At 48.4% G+C, this 22426-nt stretch overlaps 1 protein-coding gene across 7 annotated transcripts in view; it reads right to left on the bottom strand.

The window, feature by feature from the left end:
* Positions 1-22426, bottom strand: part of LOC102504606 (zinc finger protein 250) — a 42071-nt gene that overhangs the window by 4405 nt on the left and 15240 nt on the right. Inside the window, exons 1-6 of one of the 7 annotated variants that reach the window (XM_032468200.1) lie at positions 10856-12070; positions 10359-10438; positions 9102-9197; positions 8768-8894; positions 8518-8631; positions 6912-6974 (exon numbers count right to left, since the gene is read on the bottom strand). In XM_032468200.1, coding sequence (XP_032324091.1) covers positions 6912-6974; positions 8518-8631; positions 8768-8894; positions 9102-9197; positions 10359-10438; positions 10856-10919 — 544 coding nt within the window. In that variant the 5' untranslated portion in view covers positions 10920-12070. Of the gene's footprint in view, positions 1-6911; positions 6975-8517; positions 8632-8767; positions 8895-9101; positions 9198-10358; positions 10439-10605; positions 10818-10855; positions 12071-12114; positions 12756-13536; positions 13601-13742; positions 13800-21455; positions 21791-22426 lie in introns of those variants that run through there. The other 6 variants (XM_032468203.1, XM_032468202.1, XM_032468205.1 and 3 more) reach the window with 6 other exon arrangements.

The raw sequence follows: 22426 nt of genomic DNA, 5'->3' as shown, positions 1-22426 counted from the left end.
CCGAGGGCTCCTTGCTGTGGCCATCAGAAGCACGCAACCCCAATCTAGCAAAGTCTTGTGACCGCACGGGCCAGTCTAGTCGTCACTATGTTGTGTAAAACGATGTGTATCAGTTGATCACTTTGTTAACGGCGTCCCCCCCAGGAGATGGAGCATCTCTTCCAGCAAAGCCAGATAATCCACAAAATCTCAACTTTCCTGAATCCGTCACACAGAAGTGAGGTCACATACAGCACGAAGACAGGCCCATGGCGGCTGTGGCTGCAGGGAGGGGTGAGAATCCAGCTTAAACACCCAAGGAATTGTCGAAGAACCCCTGGCAGCTGCAGACACAGGGCTCATCCCCATGGGCTCCCCTGGGGGTACAGGTCTGGAAGAGGGGGGAACCCTTCTTTCTGGAACAGAAGCCGAGAGTCACTGGAGGCGTCTCCCCACTCCTGGGGACAGATGAAATCGTGGCTGGGGGAGGGACAAGACCACCCTCTGCTCCTGGGATGGGGGAGACAACCACAGGCCCAGACAGTCAGAAACATCCTTCAGCTGGGGAATGGCTGAGACTGAGGGGCCGGGACAGCAGAGCATCCCCTGGTTGCACTTCCCCAAGTCTAGCAAGCACTGACATATAGAAGCACACAGGAGGCTGGGTGTCCTCACTCCACAGACAGGAAGTTCCAGACCCACGGCTTACGTCTTCCACTACCGTCCCACAAAAGATCGGTGACCCTCAATACGCACGTACACATGGTCAAGAGACTGAGCAACAGTACAACCAGGCCAGGAGGGGGCCCACGTGTTGGAACAGCCTGCACGGTCACACGGGGAAGAGCAGCGGAGAGGAGCCTCTGCGAGGAAGGGTCCGATGGGGCAGAGGGTGCCTCCAACATGCTCATCCTCCGGTAGACTCAACCTGACTAAGGACACAACCAGGGAGCCTGAAGTACTTCGACTGAAGGAGGAAGAGTGAGTAATAAATAATAAACAACAGCGGGCCGGGCACCCCAGAGCTGTGGGCCAACACCAAGGAGCCCGACTGGCATGTGGTGGGATCCTAGGAGGGACAGAACAGGGAAGCAAAGATACCTGAGAAAACAATGGCTGAGGTTTTTCTAAAAACAATGGGAGAAACCAAAACACAGATCCAAGAAGTTCAGAGAGAGGCGAACATGTTTCCTATTCAAACTGCTAAAAACCAACACGAAAGAAAATCTTAGCGGCAGCTAGAGGGGAAAAAGCCATACAAGACACAGGAACCAAGTAAGAATCAGAGCAGATGCATCACCCAAATCACTGAGTCAGAAGACTAGCTGTGCTGAAAGGGAAAACCTGCTAGCTTACAGCCCTATACCCAGTAAAAATTCCTTTCAGAAAAGAAAGATAATTTTTTGGAAAGAAAAAAACCCAATGGAGAGAATTCATAACCATCAAATCCACCCTAAAGTAATATTAAAGGAAGTTCTTCATGGGGAAGAAATACATGTGACAGAAACTTGAATTTGCACAAAGTGAAGATTTTTGGAAATGGTTAAAGTGAAGGTAAATGTGAAAGACTGAAAAAGTTTTCTAAATCACTCTAAAAAGACAACTGTCTAAAGCAAAAACAGTAGTTACACATTGTGGGTTTACAGCATATGTAAGCCATAAAACCTATGACAGTATCAAAAACATTAGAGACGGAGGTACAGGGAAGTTGTCAGATTGAATGTTTGTCCTCCCGAATTTGCACTCTGAAGGCCTAACCACCCCTGGCCCCACCCCCGTGTGGTGGCATTTGGAGGCAGGGCCTCTGGGAGGGATGAGGCCTAGCTGAGTTGTCAGATGGGGCCCTGTGACGGGCTCAATGCCCTTCGAAGACACCAGAATGGGAAGGCGCCTGACTGGACTTCAGCCTCTGGGCCTGTGAGACATGAGCTTTCTCTCCAGTGGCTAAGCCCCCCGTCGCTGGCGTTTGGTCCTGGCAGCCAGAGCAGGCCCGTACGGAGGCAGGTCGTGAAGTCCCACACAGCCGTGCAGGGGTGGGCTGCCAAGAGACGGACACTGACCCCAGAGAAGCCGCTAAACATCGGTGTTCCTTCTTCCCTCTTCTTTCTCCTTTTAAAAAAAGTTAGGTATTTCTCACGATTCTGCCGTGTCTCCTGTGCTGGCCTCTCGGCGATGGCCCTGTCATTCCAGCGCGGCTCAGCATCCCCGCCACAGCCTCAGTCGGTGTCAGCTGGCCTGTGCTTCTCTGTGCAGGGTCTCCTGTCTGGCTGCTTCTCATAGGTTCTTTGTCACTCGTTTTCAACAATTTGATTATGATGTGGTTTGGTATACTTTCATTCATATTTATTATGCATAGGATCCACTGAGCTTCCTAGACTTGTGGGTGTATAGTTTCATCAGATCTGGGAAGATTTCAACTGTCACCTCCTCCAATATTTTTCTGACCCTCCCACTCAATCATATATAACAGGATTTTTCATGTTGTCTCACAGCTCACCGACACTCCATTTAATAGTCTTTTTGAGCCTTTCTTCTGTTTCCTTTTTAATTTAGTAATTAGGTGTATTTATTATTTATTTTTAGAGGAGGTGCTGAGGATTGAACCCAGGACCTCGTGCATGCCAGGCATGCGCTCTATCCCTGAGCTGTATGCCCTCCACTGGTTCCTTGTCAGTATTTTCCATGACTTTGTTTTCAGGTTCACTAATCTTTTCTTCTGCAATGTTTAATCTGCCACTGATTTTATCCAGTGAATTCTTCATCTCAGACACTGTCATTTTCATCTCTAGAAATTAATTGGGATCCTTAAGAAATCTTCCATGCTCCACCTAACATGCTCAGTGTCTGCTCTGCCCCTTGAACGCACGGAACATCTTTCCGTTTTAATGCCCTTGTCTTCAAGCCCTGTAGTCCCTGTCACTTCTGGTTTCACTCGCCTTTTTTCTTCTCACTGTGGGTGTGTTGTCTTGCTCCTTTACATGTCTGGTGTTTGTATTAGGTGCTGGGCATCATGGATTTCTCGGTCCCCGGTGCTGGGTATTTCTAGGTCTGGCCAGAGCAGTGTTTGAGGCCCTCCCCGAACTCGTGAAGGCAGCCCTCCTCAGCACCCTCAGTGGTGGTGCCCTGAGTCAGAGGAGCTCTGCTGCTGCTGGGAAGCAGGCTGTACCCAGCCTTGTGTGAGCACCCGGCACTCATGAGCTTACCCTTCTGCATAGCCACAGTTCCCCATGGTGTGGCTAGGTTCTCTGCTCAGGGTATCTCCAGGGTGAAATAAGGTGTCAGCCAGTCTGAAATCTCCTGTGGAGACTCAGGGCATAAATCCACTTCTAGGGTCATTTTTATTGCTGGCAAAGTGTTCCGTGGAGCTGCAGGACCAAGGGGACTGTCTCCTTGTGGAAGTCAGCATGGCCACGTCAGCTCCCGCCTCCTGCCTGCAACTTCAAGGCAGCCGTGGCGCATCAGGGCCTTCTCATTCTTTGAGTTTGACTCTTCTCTGACCTCTAGACCCAGATTTAGAAGGTTCTCCATTCCGTAAAGGCAACAGTACCATTGAACACAACCTAATCATAACAGGAAAACCCATAATCCAGTCCTAGGGATTTTTGCAGGGCATGCACACCACAGCACAGGGGTCTTGGAGGTGCCTTGGTCAGCTCAAGTGTCTGACAAAACACCACAGACTGAGGAGCCAGAACAGCAGGTGGCAGGGAAGTTCAAGATTAAGGTGCCGGCAAGGAAGATTTCATCCTGAGAACTCTTGGCTTGTGGGTGGCCACCATCTTCTCTTGTGTGTGCCAAGACACAGAGCTCTGGTCTCTTCTTATAAGGACACTAATTCTTTCAAGTTAGGGTTTAACCCTTATGACCTCATTTAACCTTAATTACTTCCCTTAAGGCCCTATCTCCAAATACATTCATGTTGGGTTCAGGGCTTCAGCACACGAATGGGGGTTGGGGTGGGGCACATTCAGTCCTTCATAAGAACCACACTCGATGCTGGCTACCACAGCTTCAACTCCCTCCAGTTCCCTCAGGCAGCTCTTCCCTGGCCTTGGACTGTTTCCTTGTACATGTGTGCTACCTGTACATGACTGAGGACATGGGGGACTCATATCTGCAGAATTCTCTTTGTCAAACTGACTCCTCTCTGTTACTCTTCCGTGAGAACTCCAGCCACCTCAGCATCCCTGGACGCCCAGCCAGGCCTCCCTAACTTGGGGAGACTGGGCTTGCCGGGTTCCCCTCCCTGCTCTGCGACCTTCTCCAGGCTGTGAGAAGGGCTCACCTTTGTTTTCTGCGTCCCAGGGACTCCTTTCCTTCACTGACTGACTTCCACTGAGACACTGATGTCACACATCCTGAGAGCTGCGGTTTCATGTATCTTGTTCAGTGTTGCAGTTGTTTCAACTGGAGGGTAACTCTGGTCCCTCTTACCTCCCCTTGAACGGAAGTGGAAAACCCCCTGCTTCTTCTTTTTTAAAGTAGTTTAATCTTAGAACCCTGTGTCTCTAGATCAGAATTTAGTTAGGCATATTTCTGAGATTTCTATAATTCCAAGGTCCCTGGGTCTTCACAGCCTTCCCCTCTCAACATCGTGTTTCTGGGAGTCACTGTGTCCTCCCGCAGCAGTTATCCAACCACGTCCACTGCAGATGCTCTGTCATGTGTCTTTGTGTCTGTCTGTCTATCCTGCTGCTGGTGGGCACTTGGGTTGCTCCCAGCGTCTTCACCTGAAGCCTCTGTGAAGACTCCTGTGCTGTCACATGTGTCCTCCTCACACAGGAATGTCTGACGGGGGGTTCATACTCAGCCTCACCAGCTGATGCAAACTGCTTTCCAAGGTGAGTGTGTGCCTCCCCACCCCCCATTAGCTGCTCCACACCCTCGCCCACCTGGGTGTCATCAAATCTTTCCATTCCGCTCTGTTCTGAAGGTGTGACACAGTATATCACGGTGGTCTTGACATCCACTTTACTGACAGGTAATGAAGGCTGAGTAGTTTCATGTTTACTGGCCCTTTGGTATTTCTCTCCTATCAGAAACTTGTTCAAAGCAATTACATGGAGAATAAACACATGCCACTAAAAAACCAGTGGGTCATAAGCCAGAAAGAAAGAAAAATGCCATGATATCACTTATATATGAAATCTTAAAAAAAAGGACACAAAGGATCTGCTTATTATTTATAACTTAGATGACTGAATTCCTGAATATGTGTAAGCACATGTGACTGTCCTTTATGACTGGATTACTGCATTCTGCTGATTCTTATTTTGTGGTTGGCTGTATTCCTTCGATAACTATGTAAGTTTAAAAAGCTAAAGCTCTAAACTGTTCTTAGAAACAATGAACAGTACAAACATGTAAATTTAAAAATGTACGTGCAGCATATTGTATATATGTGTTTGCATGCACTATACTGTATACATGAAAATTGTAACAATTCTACCTAATAAAACTGAAAAAAGGAAAAAGAAAATGGGTAAATGATGAAATCAGAGGAAATTAAAAAATACCTCAAGAGAAACAATGAAAACACAACCATACATAACCGACGGGATGCAGCAAAACCAGTTCTAAGAGGCAAGATCACAGCCATACAAGCCTTCATCAAAACACAAGACAAATGCCAAATAAACAACTTAACCTACCACCTGAAAGAACTAGAAAAAGATAAACAAACAAAACCTACAGCAGAAGGAAGGAAATAATGAAGATCAGTATAAACACACAATGGAATATTACTCAGTCATAGAAGAGAATGAAATAATGCCATCTGCAGCAACATGGATGGACCTAGAGATTATCATACAAGTGTAATAAGTCAGAGAAAGACAAATATCGCATATCACTATTTATATGTGGGATCTAAAAAATAGAATAAATGATCTTATTTATAAAACAGAAAAAGACTCACAGACACAGAAACAAACTTATGGTTACTAGCGGGGAAAAGGGGGAGGATAGATTGGGAGTTTGGGACTAACAGATACACACCACTAAATATAAAATAGATAAACAAGGATCTACTGTATAACACAGGTAACTATATTCAATATCTTGAAATAAACTATAATGGAAAAGAATTAAAAAAAAATACACCTGAATCACTTTGGTGTACACCTGAAACTAACACAATATTGTAAGTCAACTACACATCAATTAAAAGAAAAAAGAACTTGTTTATGTTTTGCCCACTGGTCTTATTGGGTATTTCAACTTTTATTCTCTTCAGAGGAATGATTTATTCAGTGTGTACCGAATTGATAAATGGTAATAGGATTTAATAGGTTCTTCATTTAAAAAATCTGAATTCACTGCCATCTGTATAATAAGACTTTTATGTATTTTTTAAAAGTTACACTATGTGTTTTTTAAAATAGTATACAAGTTTTGGCTCTTTGTTTTTTGACTTACAAGCCTCATCTTCACTGAATAAAGCCAGCAGATCAAAGAAATAATTGCTCATTTGCGTTGAAAAGTATCAAGTCTAACATTTAAAGCTTCCTGAACGGGTGGCTTCTGGTCTGATGCCAAAGTAACAAGATGAGGAAGATGACTCTGACACGGAAGAATAAATTAACTGCACAGTGATCACTCCCTCAATCACCCACAGCACAAACACACTGGACCTGTGTTCCCGTCCACAGACAGACTCAGGCTGCCCAAGAGCCGGGACAGGCGCCTTCTGCCCTCACTCTCAGATGCTGTTTCAAGGACAGAGTAGGGAGGAATGTTCTGAGTGTGACAAGACAATACAATTCCACTGAAACACATTTTGAATTAAAAAACCCTCCCTGGTGTTTTGTGGAAACTGTGCTGTGTGAGAAGACACGCTCTGCCTCAGACCACCCTGGGAATCTACATTCTGGTGGCCTACAAGCACCTTCAAGACTGTACTGGATGAAAAAGCAGCTCAAACGTACACTCACCCCATGGACAGGATGAACTGTCTTGATGCACACAAGCCGTCATGTGGTCACACGTGAGGCCGCCTGCGAAAGGAACAGAGTTGAAGGGACAACAAACACTTCTCCATTATTCGCTATTGTAAGACAGTACAATTCTGAGTGAGAAACACAGGGCCTGGCAGGGGCACACGCTCCTCTGTCAGAGCCCTGGGGCCCCAGGCTGCAGCAGATGGCCCCGCCCTGGGCACACCATCTCTCAGAACCCCTCCTCTGAGGCTGCGGGTGGGGGTGGCTGGGATAGGGGGACCAGGTGCTTCTGTGCAGAAGCTTCTCCTCTCCAACCTGCCACACTCTGGGGGAAATCTGTCTCTTTGGCATCAAACCCGAAGGCACTCATCTAAGATCTCCGTCAGGTGGGACTGCAGCTGCCACTAGGGAGCCCGGGTCTGGTGGGCAGCAGCTGTCTTCCCACTGCGGCTGCAGTCAGCAAGCGGTTTGGAGTTCTGCACTAGATTTCAGGTTTCCTCGACACGATGCTGTGTCTTTCCCTAAGTTCACTGGAAAACTGAATTCCTCTGGGGCCAGCACACTCACTGCTCCTCTGAGGATACCTGACCTCCAAGGTCATTAAGGGGCGGGCTGTCTGTAACACCTGGTGCCCCTCCACACAGTCCTCAGAAACAAGGGGGGAAGTGCCACGCCGGGACCCTGAAGCCAGGCAGCCACATCCTGAGGGGCCACATCTGGCAGGACAGGCTAGCTGAGCTTCCTGAGGCTCAGATGCCCCTTCCTTCACTGGACGCCTCTGCTTCAGGAACTGCTGGCTGCCACCTTCCCTTCCACACTGTCCTCCATGAAGATCTGGACATCTTCTGTTAGATTAATCACTAGGTATGTCCCATCTCTGGTGCTGCAGTAAATGTTATCTCTTAAAAAGTCACACCTTTTAAAAAAAACACTTTTTCTCGTTTTTGTACCTTTAGGAGATGAGGGATGTTGACTAAACTTACTGTGGTCATTATTTCACGGTGTACGTAAGTCAAATCATTATGCCATACACCTTAAACATGTGGTCCGTATGTCAACTGTATCCCAATAAGACGGTGGGGGGGAAGAAAAAAAAACACACCTTTGCTGCTGATGAACAGAGTTGAAACTGATTTTGTCCCTGTAAATTCTCCTGCGAATCCTGATCAATCCTCTTGCAACTAGACACTCCCATGAACTACAAGCAGCACTTTTCTTCCTTCTTTCCAACTCTTACAGCTTTAAGTTTTGCTGTGTGTTTGTGTGTCTTGCCTCATACTCAGTGGGACCCCAGTGGCTGGGGTGTGTGCTCCCTTGTCTTGTTCCTCATCTCAGATGGCCTGCTTCAGCCTTCCTTCCTTCTATCCTAACCTAACCAGGCATCCCTCAAAATCTGAACGTCCCATAAGAACAGGGCCTCACAGGGGCATAATCACCACGTGTGCTCCCCCTGCCCAGCATGCTGCCCGTCCACGCTCACCCCTGCACTGGGCCTCGGCCTGGCCCAGCCCAAGTGGAAGCCCCTGGTCCCCCGCCAGCACCCACAGGTGCTGGGACCTGCTCAGCCCTCAGAGAAGGAAGGCTGGCTTCTCACACTCACCTGAGTGCTCGCTGCCCAGGCCCCTGTGCTCCTCTGCCCCCTGCCTGTCCAGGACCCATGGCTCTTCTCCTCGCTCCAGCTGGGAGATCACCCTGGGCTTGGATCCTGGAAGTCCTGCTCATACACAACAGCTGTGAGCACCCTCACCCTCCCGCGTGGCCTGCAGGCATGAGACATGGCCCCACCCTGGGAGACCCGCTGCCCCCAGAGCCGAGCACAGACACAGATGAGGCCTGCTGAGGGGCCTTACCCAGGGAGACCACGTTCCCGTAGGTTTCCATCATCACATGTCGGTAGAGGCCCCTCTGAGCAGGGCCCAGGCGATCCCACTCCTCCTGGGAGAGGAGCACAGCCACGTCCTCGAAGGTCACCTTGGCCTGGAAGGACAGGGGCTGCTGCAGGTCGGACTGAGTCTCCACATCCAAGACGAAGTGGGTGTGAGCAACGTGGGGTATGGGGAGACACCCTGGGACACAATGAGGGGGTGGGAAGGGGCCACAGAATTCATGGGAGCAGTGGTGTGCAGGCTGCCAGCAGGAGTAGGGGGAGGACCAGGTCCTGCCCAGGCCACAGGGGCAGCTCACCTGGGGTCCCGCCAGTGGCGGCAGGAGCCCGGCCGCTGCCATCACCTGGTCCCCTGGGGTCTTCGAGGAAGATGGAAATTGGAGGAGCCTGTGGGACTGAGGGAGAGAAGGGAGCACGTGAGGGGCCCAGCCTTGCCACCCACAGAGCCACATGGATAGACAGACCCAGGTGCTATGGCCCTGGGCCCAGGAAGGTCCCACCTCTGAGATGCTGGAGGATGCTATGCACCCCAGGGCTCTGGCCACAAGGCTTTGCTCTCCATACCCCTGGGGTCCTTGTGGTCAGCTGGTTGCCCTGCGACTGGGGAATCGTCTGCCCAGCTCACCAGGCCTGGCCCACAAGACACACAAAGGCTTGTGTGGGAGCATCCACCAGGGCTTTGAGAAGCCAAGCTGTCACCTGGTCTGGTGTGGGTGTGGGCCACGGGCCAGGCTGCCGCCAGAGATGGCCCCCAGTGAGAAGCTGGAGGCCTGCACTCCTGTGGGGACCCCACCCCAGGCCTTGTACACTCAGCTTCAGCACGAGGCTCCTGTGGGCATGCCAGTGCACGGCCATGCCTGGCCTTGCCCCAGTGGCCCTGGTGCGCCCACGGGGCAGAGGCTGTCAGCCTGGGGGCGGCTCTGGTGGTGCAGCGGAAGCATGAGATGCAGTGGGTTCTGGTGGATGAGCCCAGAGTGGCCCAGGAAGGCCTGGTGGTGGGCGGGTTCTGGGGGACACATCAGGAAAAGTTAAGCTTAAGTGTCCATCACACCTGAACTGTCAGACAAAAGGGGGGACCAAGAGCTCTGCTGGCAGGGTAAAGGGGCTGACATCTTCTGGAGGCCGAGGGGGGTTGCAAGAGGGACACGGAAGCCCAGCAGGCAGATCACTCACGAAAGAGCAATACAAGGCTGAGCTCAACCTCCACACGTGGGCCCCTCAACAAACAGGACAGACACTTCACCTCACACCGAGGGTCGCCTGCAAGCAGAAGTCAGGGAGCCATCACCCCATTTTTTGGTGAACAGCAGGTGCATGAGTATGTTTACATAGATAACCTTCAGAAAGACACACGCTGAACTCCAAACCGTGACCGCCTCCGTGGGACAGGAGGCTCTGGTGAGAGGCTGGCCCTCACTGCCCCATCCCTCGTTCACCAAAAATGCCCATTCCCTCCAAATTTGTGTGTGTGTTTCTGTGTGTGTAAGTGCAACACAACTCTAATTAGAATTCCAATAGGAGCCTTCTGAAGTGAATAAAACTACCTTAGAATTCACCTGAAAATGTGACGCTGGATGACAGGCAAGAATGGAATTTGAAACAACGGGGAATGGTCCGTGTGGCCAGGTGTCGGAACCTGCCGTAGAGAAGCCAGCATCCCCTGACCTCCTGGCGGCTAACCCATCCCCACAGCTTGAGGGCAGCACCACCCCTCCTGCCCCTCCATCCCCTCCATCCTCCCCGTCCCCTCCCCGCAACCCCATGTCCCACCCCCAACTGTGTCCCCTCCTGGGTCTCCCAGACCTGCCTTTCCTTGTGCTCAGTCATCCTCCCCATGGCTTTGTGCGGCTGCCTCCCGTGTGGCCTCCTTCCCCTCCACCACAAGCGGCCCTGGTAAGTCTCGTATGACCTCATGCAGCTAAATTCTTGTCTACTGCTAGCAGTGGGGACAGTGGGTCACCTTGCCCTCCAGCAACTCAGTCACCACTAGGTCTCCTGCGCACTGCCCTCTCTGTGGGGGCCTCTGTCCTCCTCATCTGCATAAGGCACTGACCTTCGTGAACAATCCAGCTCGGTGCCCCGGGAACCTGGCAGAGATAGGCAGCCATCTGCACCATGACCTGACAACACCTGGGCCAGGGTCAGACAAAGAACACCAAGAGGAACCCCATTCAGGGCCTCCTCAAGGGGTGCTGGCGGCTGGCTAGTACAGCTGATCCAGGAGGTGTTGGCTCATGCGGCCACGAGGCGTGGGCCAGGCCGGCTCCTGCTGCCTCCTGACTCTGTGTCTGTGCACCTGAGCTGCCTCCTGCTCCACATTCACTACATACAGGGCACTGGGAGTGGCCATCATACAGCGTGGATGTTCAGTGAGTCCAGGGGCTCCTTTTTTGGTGCTGAGCTGGCAATCCTGTCCTCCAACTGGACATCTCCACATGGATGTCCTCTAGTACCTCAGACACTTAGCACCCAGCCACGAGCCCCACTTCGGCCCCAGCTGGCCTGCACACCTGCACCCAGTCCCCATCCTGAAGGAGACTTCCTCCTTGCCGTTCACACCCCAGTCCTGATCCAGCCTCCGTGTGTGCCAAGGACCTGGCCCCGTGGCAGAGTGGTCCTGCCCGGCCCTACCAAGGGAACACAGTGACTGTCCTCCAGCCCCTGCCCAGGCCTCCCCTCTGCTGGGTGGCTCCTGCCCACTGGCTGACATCTGGCCATGACGCCCTCTTCGCCGAAGCCCTTCCTGAACCCCCTGGGAGGCCTCTGCCTCACTCAGTTCACAGCAGAGCAGACAGCAGCTCAACGTTTGCGGAGTAAGTGAATGAAACTAAAGGAGCAGTGAGACCATACATCACATCCTTTAGAGCAGCAGCAAGCACCAGGTGAACATCTACTGCAGGACACGCTACCCCCAACACGGGGCAAGTACAAAAAGCACCCAGCCCAGAGGTGCCCGCCCACCCACAGCTCAGGGTCAGTCTTCAGATGCAGGATTTTTGTTTTTGGAGATTCCCCAGGAAATAACCCAAACCAAACCGAAACAGATCAACGTCCTCTGCACCAGTGGTCACACTGCAGTGAGACGCTCTGACTCACAGGAACTAAAAACGGGACTGCAGAAACACAACTTAGAATTTACCTTTATTATTACTATTTTGTTTTGTAAGCTAAGCTATAGGAACTTAGCACTCTTGATGGAATTACTGATGATCTTGATGTAAAATCATGCCTGTCCTTCCCAAGACCCAGCCCACAGTGACAGGCTGTGACAGGCACACTCCCAGTCCCCTCCCTCCTCCTCCCTATCCTCACCCCAGGTTTTCCAGCTCCAATGCCCACTGCCTCCTTCTTCATCGCCATGGAGCCCAACGCTCCAGGTGGAAGCACCTTCCAAAGATGCAGTTCTGAACCAACTGAAAGAACAAAGCACAACCCTGCCACCTTCCGAAGCAAATGACCACAGATGTGCATCCAAGCAGCTTTCCTACGCGCCAGCAACACGGAGTCAGGAAACACACAGGGAAAAAGGTTCTGTTCACAAGAGCAACAGGAAACAAGCTTAAAATAAACATGAGAAATAAGATGTTAATTCTGCCCCCGTGTCCACAAAGCCATGCCAAAAGCCAAGAGGGCCAGGACCAGAGGGGCAGAGCAGGGCCACATCTGTAAACACAAGGAGACAGGCCAGGCTGTCAAATTTCGGGAAGGTCGGCCAATAAGCAGAACTGGACAATGGTCTAAAAGTGGAATATATGTGTGTTCCTGTATGACTGAAGCATTGTGCTGTGCACCAGAAATTGACACAGCATGGTAAAGTGACTACACCTCATTAAAAACAAACAAACAAATAAAAGTGGACCTTTGCACAAAGCTCAACCAACCTCCCAGAGAGTTGAGCAAAAACACAGATATAATTAGATCATTTTCATCCCATAAGCCAAAAGTGGAATGAATCCTTTCAGCTAACGAATAAGACATAAATTTTAAAATTACCTCATAAAAAGAACTTGAATAAAAGTACAGGTAAATTTTTATCACTTTAGACGGGAAAGGCCTTTCTCAGCAAAAAACCAAAAGCAGAAAGCCCGCGGGGTGGGGCACCGATCTGCATGAAAATCCAACCCTTATGCACATCAAAACACCGCGAGTCCCAGGAATGGGCCGGGACAGGAAGAATCTGACACAGGACAACGGTGGCTTTCCAAGTCAATGGAAAGATAGTTATTCAACAGGTAGAGTGCCAGACATATCAGGATTTAGGGAAAAAACTGCTGCTAGATTCCCAACTCGCCCCACGCCAGAACAGATTCCAGATGGAGCCACCGTCTCATAAGCACGAGAGGAAAACAGCGGTTTATATTAAAGCCAATCTTGGAGGGGCCCCGGCTCAGAGCCAAAGGCCTTGAGAGTAACATCTGAGCGTTAAAAACTTGAATTCTTCCGGCTCAAAACGCCCACACCAGAACAAAACACGCCATCCCGGTCACATGCAGCTTGACAAGGACGCACTCAACACCCACGGCCGGACGGGAATGGAGGGCAGGGCTGGAGCGCGGCGGCAGGGCCTAGGCGACGCAGGCGGGCGGAGAACCGGGGCCGCCGGTCCGCCGGCGAGCGGGGGCGCGGGGTAGGGCCCGGGGCGGGGGCGGGCGCGCGGGAAGCGCCCGGCCGTGGGGAGGGCGCGCGGTCCCGGGAGGGCGGGCGGGAGGTCCCGGCGCCGCGCGCCCCACTCACCGTCCTCGCCGCAGCCTCTCGCGCGAGGGGCGGCCGCCCGCAGCCACCCAGACAAAGGGGACGCCCCGCCTCGTCTGCGCGCCCGCCAATCCCGGAGGGCCGCGCCTCCGCCCACACCTCCCACGCCACCAATCCCGGAACGCGACACTTCCCAGTCGGCCCCCGGCCCCACCTTCCCCTCCCTGCTCATTTTTTTCCCGACTGACCGCGGTGCCGCGCTCTCCACCACCGAGAAACGAGGCCGCCATCGTGCCTAGAGAGGCCACACCGCACTTCCGGCGGCCTCTCGGAAGCTTCCGGCGCAGCCCCGGGACCGCCGAGGTCGGCCGAGTTCGGCCTTAGGACTGGTTTTGTCCAGTTGCCAGTGTTAAAGTGATTAAAGAAGGAGGCCATTAGACTGCGTGGCTCTACTGCCTTGCTAGCTATTTATGGAACCCCCATCTAAGCTCTTCATATCAGGCAACTGCTTAAGCTGTAGCCAGTCAATTTCCTTGTGTTGCTTCTGCCTTATGGTTTCAAGGAAGCTGCTCTGTCTCTGGCATCACATCCACACTCCAGGCAGAACGTGAAAAAGCAAAAAAACAAAAGCAAATACTTTCTCAGTCAGCTTCACTGTAGGGAGCTGGTTCGGAGCTACACTCGGTGACTTAAAGCTCCCTGGCCTGAAGTGTTACAAGACCAGCTCTAGCTTTTCCAAGGGGAGCTTGGAAAATGTAGCTTTCCATCTGGGAACAGTACCATGTTCAACAAAATCAGGACTCAATCTGTAAGGAAGAAGTGGGAACTGGATATTCAGTAGGCAACCAGTTGTGTTGGCCCACAGTTCTCAAAGCATGTGCTTCATTAAATGATCACTAAAGCTTTCATCTCCATTGACGTTTGTGAGTCTACTGTGTGTGGAAAGCCTATGCACAACTGGTTTTTGTCATCACAGAATCCACATGGAGAACTCCTGTATCAAATTTGGAAGGATGAATTTTACCACACACACACACAAAAAATGAAAACAAAGTAGAAAAATAGACACGCTTCAAACCGGAAAAAAATATTCGTACATCGTTTTACAGCAAAAGGGCACATTTTCTTAAAATATAGATTTTCCTCTAATCATTAAGGAAAACTAGGCAAATAATATGAACTTTTCAAAGAAAATGAAATACCACTGACTCTCAAACATTACTCACAACACTGGAAATGCAAATTAAATCTCTCCTGAGCACCTTTCCCACCTTCCTGTCTAGAACGTAAGTGCCAGAGGGATTCTGCTCATTTTGTTCACTGGCACGTCCCAAGTACCTGTAAGAGCTCCTGGCCAAGAAGCGAACAGACGGATGACCGACACTGGCGAGTGGACACCCTCAAACGCCGCCTCACCTGTCCAGCAATTTCAATCCGCATTATAGAGGGTCACCTTTTAATCCAGCCACTCCTCTGCTGGGCACTGACCCCACAGGTCTGACTGCGCTTGGGAAACGCCTCCTGTGCGCCCTCCGCCCCCTGCCCTTTGCTGGCTCCCGGGAGAATGTGAGGAGACTAGGCCTCTGCTGTCTGCACCAGTTGTCCAGTCTCCTGATCTCCTTTATCCGCAGCAGGCAAAACAGAGCTCCTTCCTTTCAAACTCACGTCCTGGTGGGGAAAACACCATAAAGCTGCAAATTAGGTGACTTTGGCAGCCAGTGTGCTGGGAAGGGAAGGAAAACGGAGCAGGCAAGGGGGACAGGAGTCCCTGTTTGAGGACCCACTTACCTCACTCTTTCCTTTAGCTTCTTTCTATGGAAAATGTCAAAGATGTACAAAAGTAGGGCAAGTGGTACCGTGAAACCTCATGCTCATCACACAGCTGAAACAGTAACTGACCCATCTCTTTTCACCTGTTCTTTATTCAGTTACTTCCCTCCCATCCCACACATGAAGTCATTTTACTTAATAATTGCTTCCATATCTGTCTCTGAAAAATAAGGGCCCTTACAAAACAATTATGGAACCGTTATCACACCTAAATGTTGACAATTATCGCTTGTTATCATCAAATATCCAATCAGTGTTCAGATTCTACCATTTTTCTCATACATTAATATTATCTTTTTTTTTTTTTTTTTTTTTTTACAATCGGTTTGTGTAAATTGGGATTAAAACTAGGTACACAAATGCACAATGCATTTGGTCAATAGGTTTTTAAAATCTCTTAACTGATAGCCTCCTCCCACCTCTTTTTTTCCTCTTTGAAATTTATTCATTAAAGTCAGCACCCTGTGTTGTTTCTCACACTTGGGATTTTGCCATTTGCATTCTTGTGGTAACTTTCTGTCCTTAGACAGTCCTGCAAGCTTGTAGAGACTGACCGGGTTAGGTTGGCAGGGGCAAGAACACTTCATAGGTGGGGGCTTGTGTTCGTCCAGTAGCCTCTGCCCGAGTGCAGCCCACTCAGAGTTTGCAGGATGGTGACATTCTGGTTTTGGCGCCCTTCTGCATTGTGCAAACAGTTCTATAAAGACAAACTTCCCCCTATAAATTGGTTGGTTGCCCTGAAATATGGTCCACAGAGAAAAGGCAAGTAGATGCTTAATTATTGCCTTTATTTATAACTTTCAGAATAATGAATTGGTTTCCTAGCATTCTCCAGAGGTGACCAGTTTGGTACTTTTCTTTTTTCTATTATTAGTTGAACTAAAAAATTTAATAAATATAATGCGTTTTAGTTCATTACAGTTTTATCTGCTTGTTTCTTTTGGAGGGGAAAGGTCATCAGGTCTATTTTTTTGGTTTGTTTTAACAGGGGCACTGGGGATTGAACCCAGGACCTCGTGCATGCTAAGCACATGCTCTACCACTGAGCTACACCCTCCCACCTCGAGTTTTGAAAATTAATACTCATATCATCCCATCTGTGGTCAGTGTGAACTTCTTCAAGTTCGCCCTGAGTCTCTTTGACACAAGCCCTTTGATCATTGATGGCTTCCTCAGTTTCTGATATGACAGGACATCTCAGGCTCAGTTCCCATAATCCTGGGAGCCCCAGTCCCTCTCAGTAGGAAGTGGGGTTTGGAGGGCACAGCTGGGCTCTGCAGGTGCTCACTGCCACGAGGCTAGACGTTATCTCGAGGTCTTTTCTGAGGACAGAGCTAGAATACATTGTTTTAAATGTAAAAAACCCCATGAATTTAGAATTATATTTCAAATTCCAAATTTAGGGCTAGGTGGCTTTAACTTCTTTGATTTTATATTTGTATCTCTTTTTCTTCTATATTTAAAATCCTGGGTCCTAATTATCTAAACACAATTACTTATTTACTTTACTATATATATGTAATTGAGTCAGAATAACAATGCCATTGTTATTAACAGTATGATTATTGAAAATAATCTAGAATTACTTTGCTGTTCTTGTTGTTAGGATCTATCCCATTTTGGATATTATTCTGCTTCAAAGTAAATTAAACATTTTTTGTTTCTGTGGAGTTCAGACCCCAACTGTATATACTAGCTCACTTTGTCTCATTTTGCTTTTGCTTTTTAAGGTTACATTTTTCAGTTTTATATAATTTTGTTTTATGATTATGTAAAGCTTATATGGTTCCAAAGCCAAGTTGACAAAAAAGAACATTCAGAGAAGTCTGGCTTCTCTCCCTGTTTCCACCAACCTGTCATCTCCCTCTGTCTGTAGACACTTATTGAGACTATGGTTTCTCCTTCCATTTAAAAAAATCTAAGTAAACTTCAACGAACAGGCCTGCCCTTTGGCATCTTTCAGGCCACAGCGTTCGGGAGACCTCTCCTTGGCAGAGCACAGGGATATCCCTTACTCTTTCTTGCAGCTACACACGCCTCTCCTTCATGATTGTGCGGCAGTGTATTCACCAGTCTGTTACTACTGGACATTTGGGTTGTTTCCCGTCTGTTGCCATTCAAGTTAGTGCTGTAATGAATAGTTTTACATGGGTCTTTCCACAGTTCTGCCAGTTTACTTTCAGGATGGATCCCTAGACGTCCCCTGGTCAGTGGGTCTTTGTACTGCGTCTTTGCTGTGTGTTGCCCGGCTCCCTCCAAAGGGTTGTAAGGTCATGCATTCCCTCTGGTGGTCTTTCTTCACACCCTTGTGAACCAACTATGTTGTCAAATGTTTGGTATTTTGCCAATTTGAGAAGCAAGGAAAGGCATCTTGGTGTGGTTTCCTTTTGCATGTTTCTTCGGGGTGGAGTTGAACATCTTTTTCCTATGTCTTAATGCCACTTTCACTTACTTGTTCGTGAACTTGCTTATAGGTCTTGTCACCAACACTTGGGTCCAGCTGCTCGCCACTCGAAAGCCAATACAAAGAGAGGCACATGTTGGTAGAGAGCAAACTTTGCTTTATTCTGGAGGCTGGCAACTGTAGGGGGGAGGGCAGACTTGTATCCAGAAACCATCTCTCCACTGTGAATCAGGGGACAAGAGCTTATAAAGGGGAGTCTCAGGGGTGTACAGGCGGAGGGAGGGGGCTATAAGCAGAACCGCAGTCAGCTCTGACAGCCATCCTGAAATTAGTCACGTGGTGTCTAATCAGCATCATCTTGATTGTTGTCAGTACAGTTAATCTTCAGTTCCAGGGTCAGTTTGTTCCCATTTATTTGAGTCCAGTTCTTGGAATTGTGGCAGCTTATGACATGCCTACAGTCAGGTCATCATGTGGTTACCTTCTCCCATCAGGTGAGGGTTTCAGTATCTACAAGACAGCTCAAAGGACATGGCTCAGAATACTGTCTACAGCCCTTGAGGAGGAAATAAAGATAGCTGACTTTGTTTAGTGACTAAACTGTTATTATTTTGTATTGCTTGACTATTTCCCTTTGTTTCTGTATTTGCTTATTTCTCTGATTAAACTTACTCTTTGACTTAGGTTTTCCTACAGACAGGAGGCCGGCAGAGGATACAGTGGGGTGTGTGTGTCTGTCCTGGGAAGGCCCCACAGGGTCCTGCCCTGTTTCAGTCTCGTCCCTCTGATTTCAGAAGCACTATTATGTCAACCCTTTGTGACGTAAGCTGCAGATATTTTTAAAACTCTGTTTTTAATGCACCAATTTATCAATTGTTTAAGATTAAACATTGCCAAAGTCCTTGTAGTCTTTTTGAATGCAACTTGAGAAGTTATAATAAGCAATCGACTTGATACCAGAGAGATGGTTATTCAGAGTAGACTTCAAAGTAGATTTTAACTTATATTCTCTAAGCCTGATTTCATCAACTTTCAGTATTCAGTTCATCCTCTACCTAATCAATGTGCACAATGGAGAGTACTTAGAAATACCCCATCTAGAGAAGTGGAAGTTTCTTGAGGGGAAACACACTAGAAGGCTGATAATGCATTGATTTTTAAAAATATTTGATTGCTGTGTCTTTTTTATGGGTTTATTGAGGTATAAATTGCACATCTTAATTGTGCAACTTGATGAGAAATTTTTCACAACATATGCCTGTGAAACCATCACCACAATCAAGTCAGTGAACAAACCCATGAGCCCAAAATATATCCCCTTCCCCACCACTGGCAGGTGAACTGCTGTCACTCTAGCTTGATTTGTATTGGCTACAGTTTTAAGTAAACGGCACTTGTTTTGAGTGTGCGTGGGTCTTGGCTTCTTTCACTCAGCTTACATATTTTGAGACTTATTCAGAGTGCTGCATGTATCAACAGTTGCTCCTTTTGACTGGGGGGTATTAGCCTTCCATTGTAAGCATACATCACAATGTGTTTATCCATTTACCTCTTAATGGACATTGGGTTGTTTCCAGGTTTGGGCTATTGCAACTAAAACTGCTACAAACATTTGTGTCTGCATCTTTGTGTGGACCTGTGTTTTCCCTTCTCTCGGGTTAGTATCTACAGCGGCATGGCTGGGTGGTACAGTAGACTTAAGTTCAGCTTTCTAAGGAACTGCCGACCTCTTTCCAAAGTTTTTTTTTTTTTTTTCTCTCCAAACTGCTTTTCATCCCCCTCAGGTATGACAGCTCAAGCTGCTGCATACACGGCCCACTTTTGGTAGAGTCACTTGTTTCCAAAATTAGCCATTCTCGTGGGTATGAGTGGTCTCACTGTGGTTTTAACGTGCATTGCTCTAACACTTAATCTTGTTCAATATTTCTTCTTGTGCTTATTTGCCATCTGTATATATTCTTTGGTGATGCGTCCATTCAAATCTTCTGCTTTTTTTTTTTTTAAAATAGGGTTATTTGTCTTCTAATTTTTTATTTTTTATAGGATGGGATACAAATTCGTTGGATATGTTTTGCAAATATCTTCTCCCAGTTTATGCGTTTTTTCCCATTTCATTTCAAGGAGCAAAATGTTTAAAATTTGATGAAGTCCTATTCACTGATTTACTTCCTTGAAACTTCCGTCTTTTTGTGTTGTATCTAATAAATCCTCTCAAAAGCCAAGGCTGGTAAGGTTTTCTTCTGTTTTCTTTAGGAGTTTCTGCTTTACATTTTTGTTGATGATACATTTTCAGTTAATTTTTGTACATAGTGTGGGGTAAGGATTGCGGTTCATTTTGTTGGTATGTGGTTATTCAATAGTTCCAACACCATTTGTTGAAAATGAAATCCTAATTTTTAAATAATCTTTTATATATTAATTTTATATGTGCTATGTGTAACATCAGCTGCAAATATTTCCCCCAATTTGTCATTTACCTTGTTGATTATATTGTTTTTGGTCATGCAAAAATTTATTTCTGTATAGTCAAATTTATCATTGTTTTCCCCTGTTGTTTCTTGATTTTGAGTTACAGTAAAGTTTCGTTAACTTCCAGGTTCTAGAGGAATTTATCCATGTTTTCATCTAGTACTTGTTTGGTTTTGCTTCCACGTGAATCTCTGTTCCATTTGGACTTTATTCTGCTATGTGATGTGAAGAATGAGTCTGATTTTGTATTTTTTTCCAAATGTCTATCTTGTTTTCCCATTTCTACATATTATGAAGTTCGTCCTTCTCCCCTGGATTTGAGACGCCACCTTTCTTTTGTATCAAATTTCCAGCTGGAAGTGATCTCTCTAGGTGATGTTTTGACATTTTGGAGAGGCTCAGAGCCTGGCCCGTGGGCACAGAGGAAGACACTGCACACAGAATAAACCACATGGGGTACCTGGCAGCCAGGCTGCCCCCACCTTTGTGTTGCTTCCAAGGAAGCCCAGGGGCCAGTGATGATTGTCTGGTTCTTGCCTGCCAAGTCCCAGGTGAGTGGTCAGCTGAGACTCTCCTGCTGCCACAGCTGCCCCGGCGTGGCCTGCACTGTCCTCAGCATCAGGGTCCTTTTCTCCCTTCAGACCCTGGAGTTACCTCTCGATCCTGGTCCTGCTCTCTCTCACACACTGTGCTCCAGAGTGTCCCTGGAGTTTGTGGGTTATTGATGGAAATAACGTCTGGATGTGGAGCAAGGAGAATACCCTCTAGTTCAGCGGTACCTGGGGGAGGGAGGGGGCTTTGGTGGGCGAGCGCAGTCAGGGGCATCTAGGTTTCAGGAGGTTGAAGGGAACTTCCAGAGAAGTCACAGTACACAAGACTTATTGGTGTCTGTAAACCAAAGAGCAGGGTGGAAGATGTGGGGGCCAAAGGGGGCTTCTATATTTTTCGAAGGTATGAAACACTTTATTACTTACATAATGGAGGTCTCTGAGGAGAGAAGGGAAGGCCTCACAAACTGGTCTTAAATGGCTGAGAGAGCAAGGAGGGTCACTGGGCTGGGTCTTTACTGAAGTCAGAAGGTGTGGTCAGCAGGAGGGTCTCCAAGCATAAGTGAGGGCCTGTGTGCTTTCAGTGTCCTGCTGGCATCAGAGGAGGGAGCACCCGGCTCCCAGATGTGGGCACAGAAATGAGGAGGATGAGGCCTCACAGCCATCAGCAAACATCAACCAACAGAACCAGACCACCAGTTATGACTCACCTTGAGGTTTGATGACAAGAGACACACCATGTTCCGTTCAACTGAATCAGTGTTTGTTTAAATGAGCTGTGTGGCCCTCTGAGCAGACTGCAGCCTGAGGCTGGCAGGGGAGGTGAAGGTCCTGCTGGTGCCTGCTTCAAGGGCAAGTGTGGAACTCCAGAGGAGGGCATCCTGGGGAGTACAGATAGAGACCTCTAGTGACTTTGATCAGTATTTTGGAGCAGCTATGAGGCAAGAGATTCCTGGAACTTTTTATACCAAAGGGGGCAACTTACTGGTTTTTTTCCCCAGGGTATTATTTATTTTATTAATTTTTTGAAATGAATTACTATTTTTAAAATTTCTTAAAATTTTTTGGGTTTTTTTTTGGGGGGGGGCAGGTAATCAGGTTTCTTTCTTCATTAATTATTATATTTAATGGAAGCACTGGGGCTTGAACCCAGGACCTCGTGCATGCTAAGCACACACTCTACCACTGAGCCACTTCTCCCAGGGGGCAATGCTTAGGCAACTGCACGAGTCTGTAAAGCTGTGCAGATGGGCCATCTGTTAGCCAGGCCATCGGGTGCTGAGGTAACAGCTGAAGTTCGCCCAGCTGTGCCGACCTCAGGGCTGGCCTTTCATCAAGGTAGCACGTCATGACGTGAGAAGCAGCTCCCCTCTGAGCTCCATCTCCTAGTATGGTTGGCAGTTCTGATCGTACAGGCTATGAACGCCCACTGCTGCTCACTCAGTTCTCCCCAAGGGGACCCCCAGGTTGCCAAAGGGCCTAGCACCCTGGCATCTGGAAAGGGACTGAGGATAGGTGAGGCCATCCAAGTTCTTGCCTGCCAAGTCCCAGGTGAAATATGCCAGAGAGCACAGGTTTAGTCCATCCTGTTCTGAGGTGGCCTCAGCAGCCCTGAGCATGACGAGCAGCTGGGTATGAAGGGTCACAGGCTCAGGATGGCCCAGTTTGTGGCCAGCAGCTA

The sequence above is a fragment of the Camelus ferus genome, chromosome 25 (genome assembly GCF_009834535.1).
Source record: "Camelus ferus isolate YT-003-E chromosome 25, BCGSAC_Cfer_1.0, whole genome shotgun sequence".
Taxonomy (NCBI): domain Eukaryota; kingdom Metazoa; phylum Chordata; class Mammalia; order Artiodactyla; family Camelidae; genus Camelus; species Camelus ferus.
The sequence above is the reverse complement of the archived record's forward strand: the minus strand, read 5'-3'. Positions and strand labels throughout refer to the sequence as shown.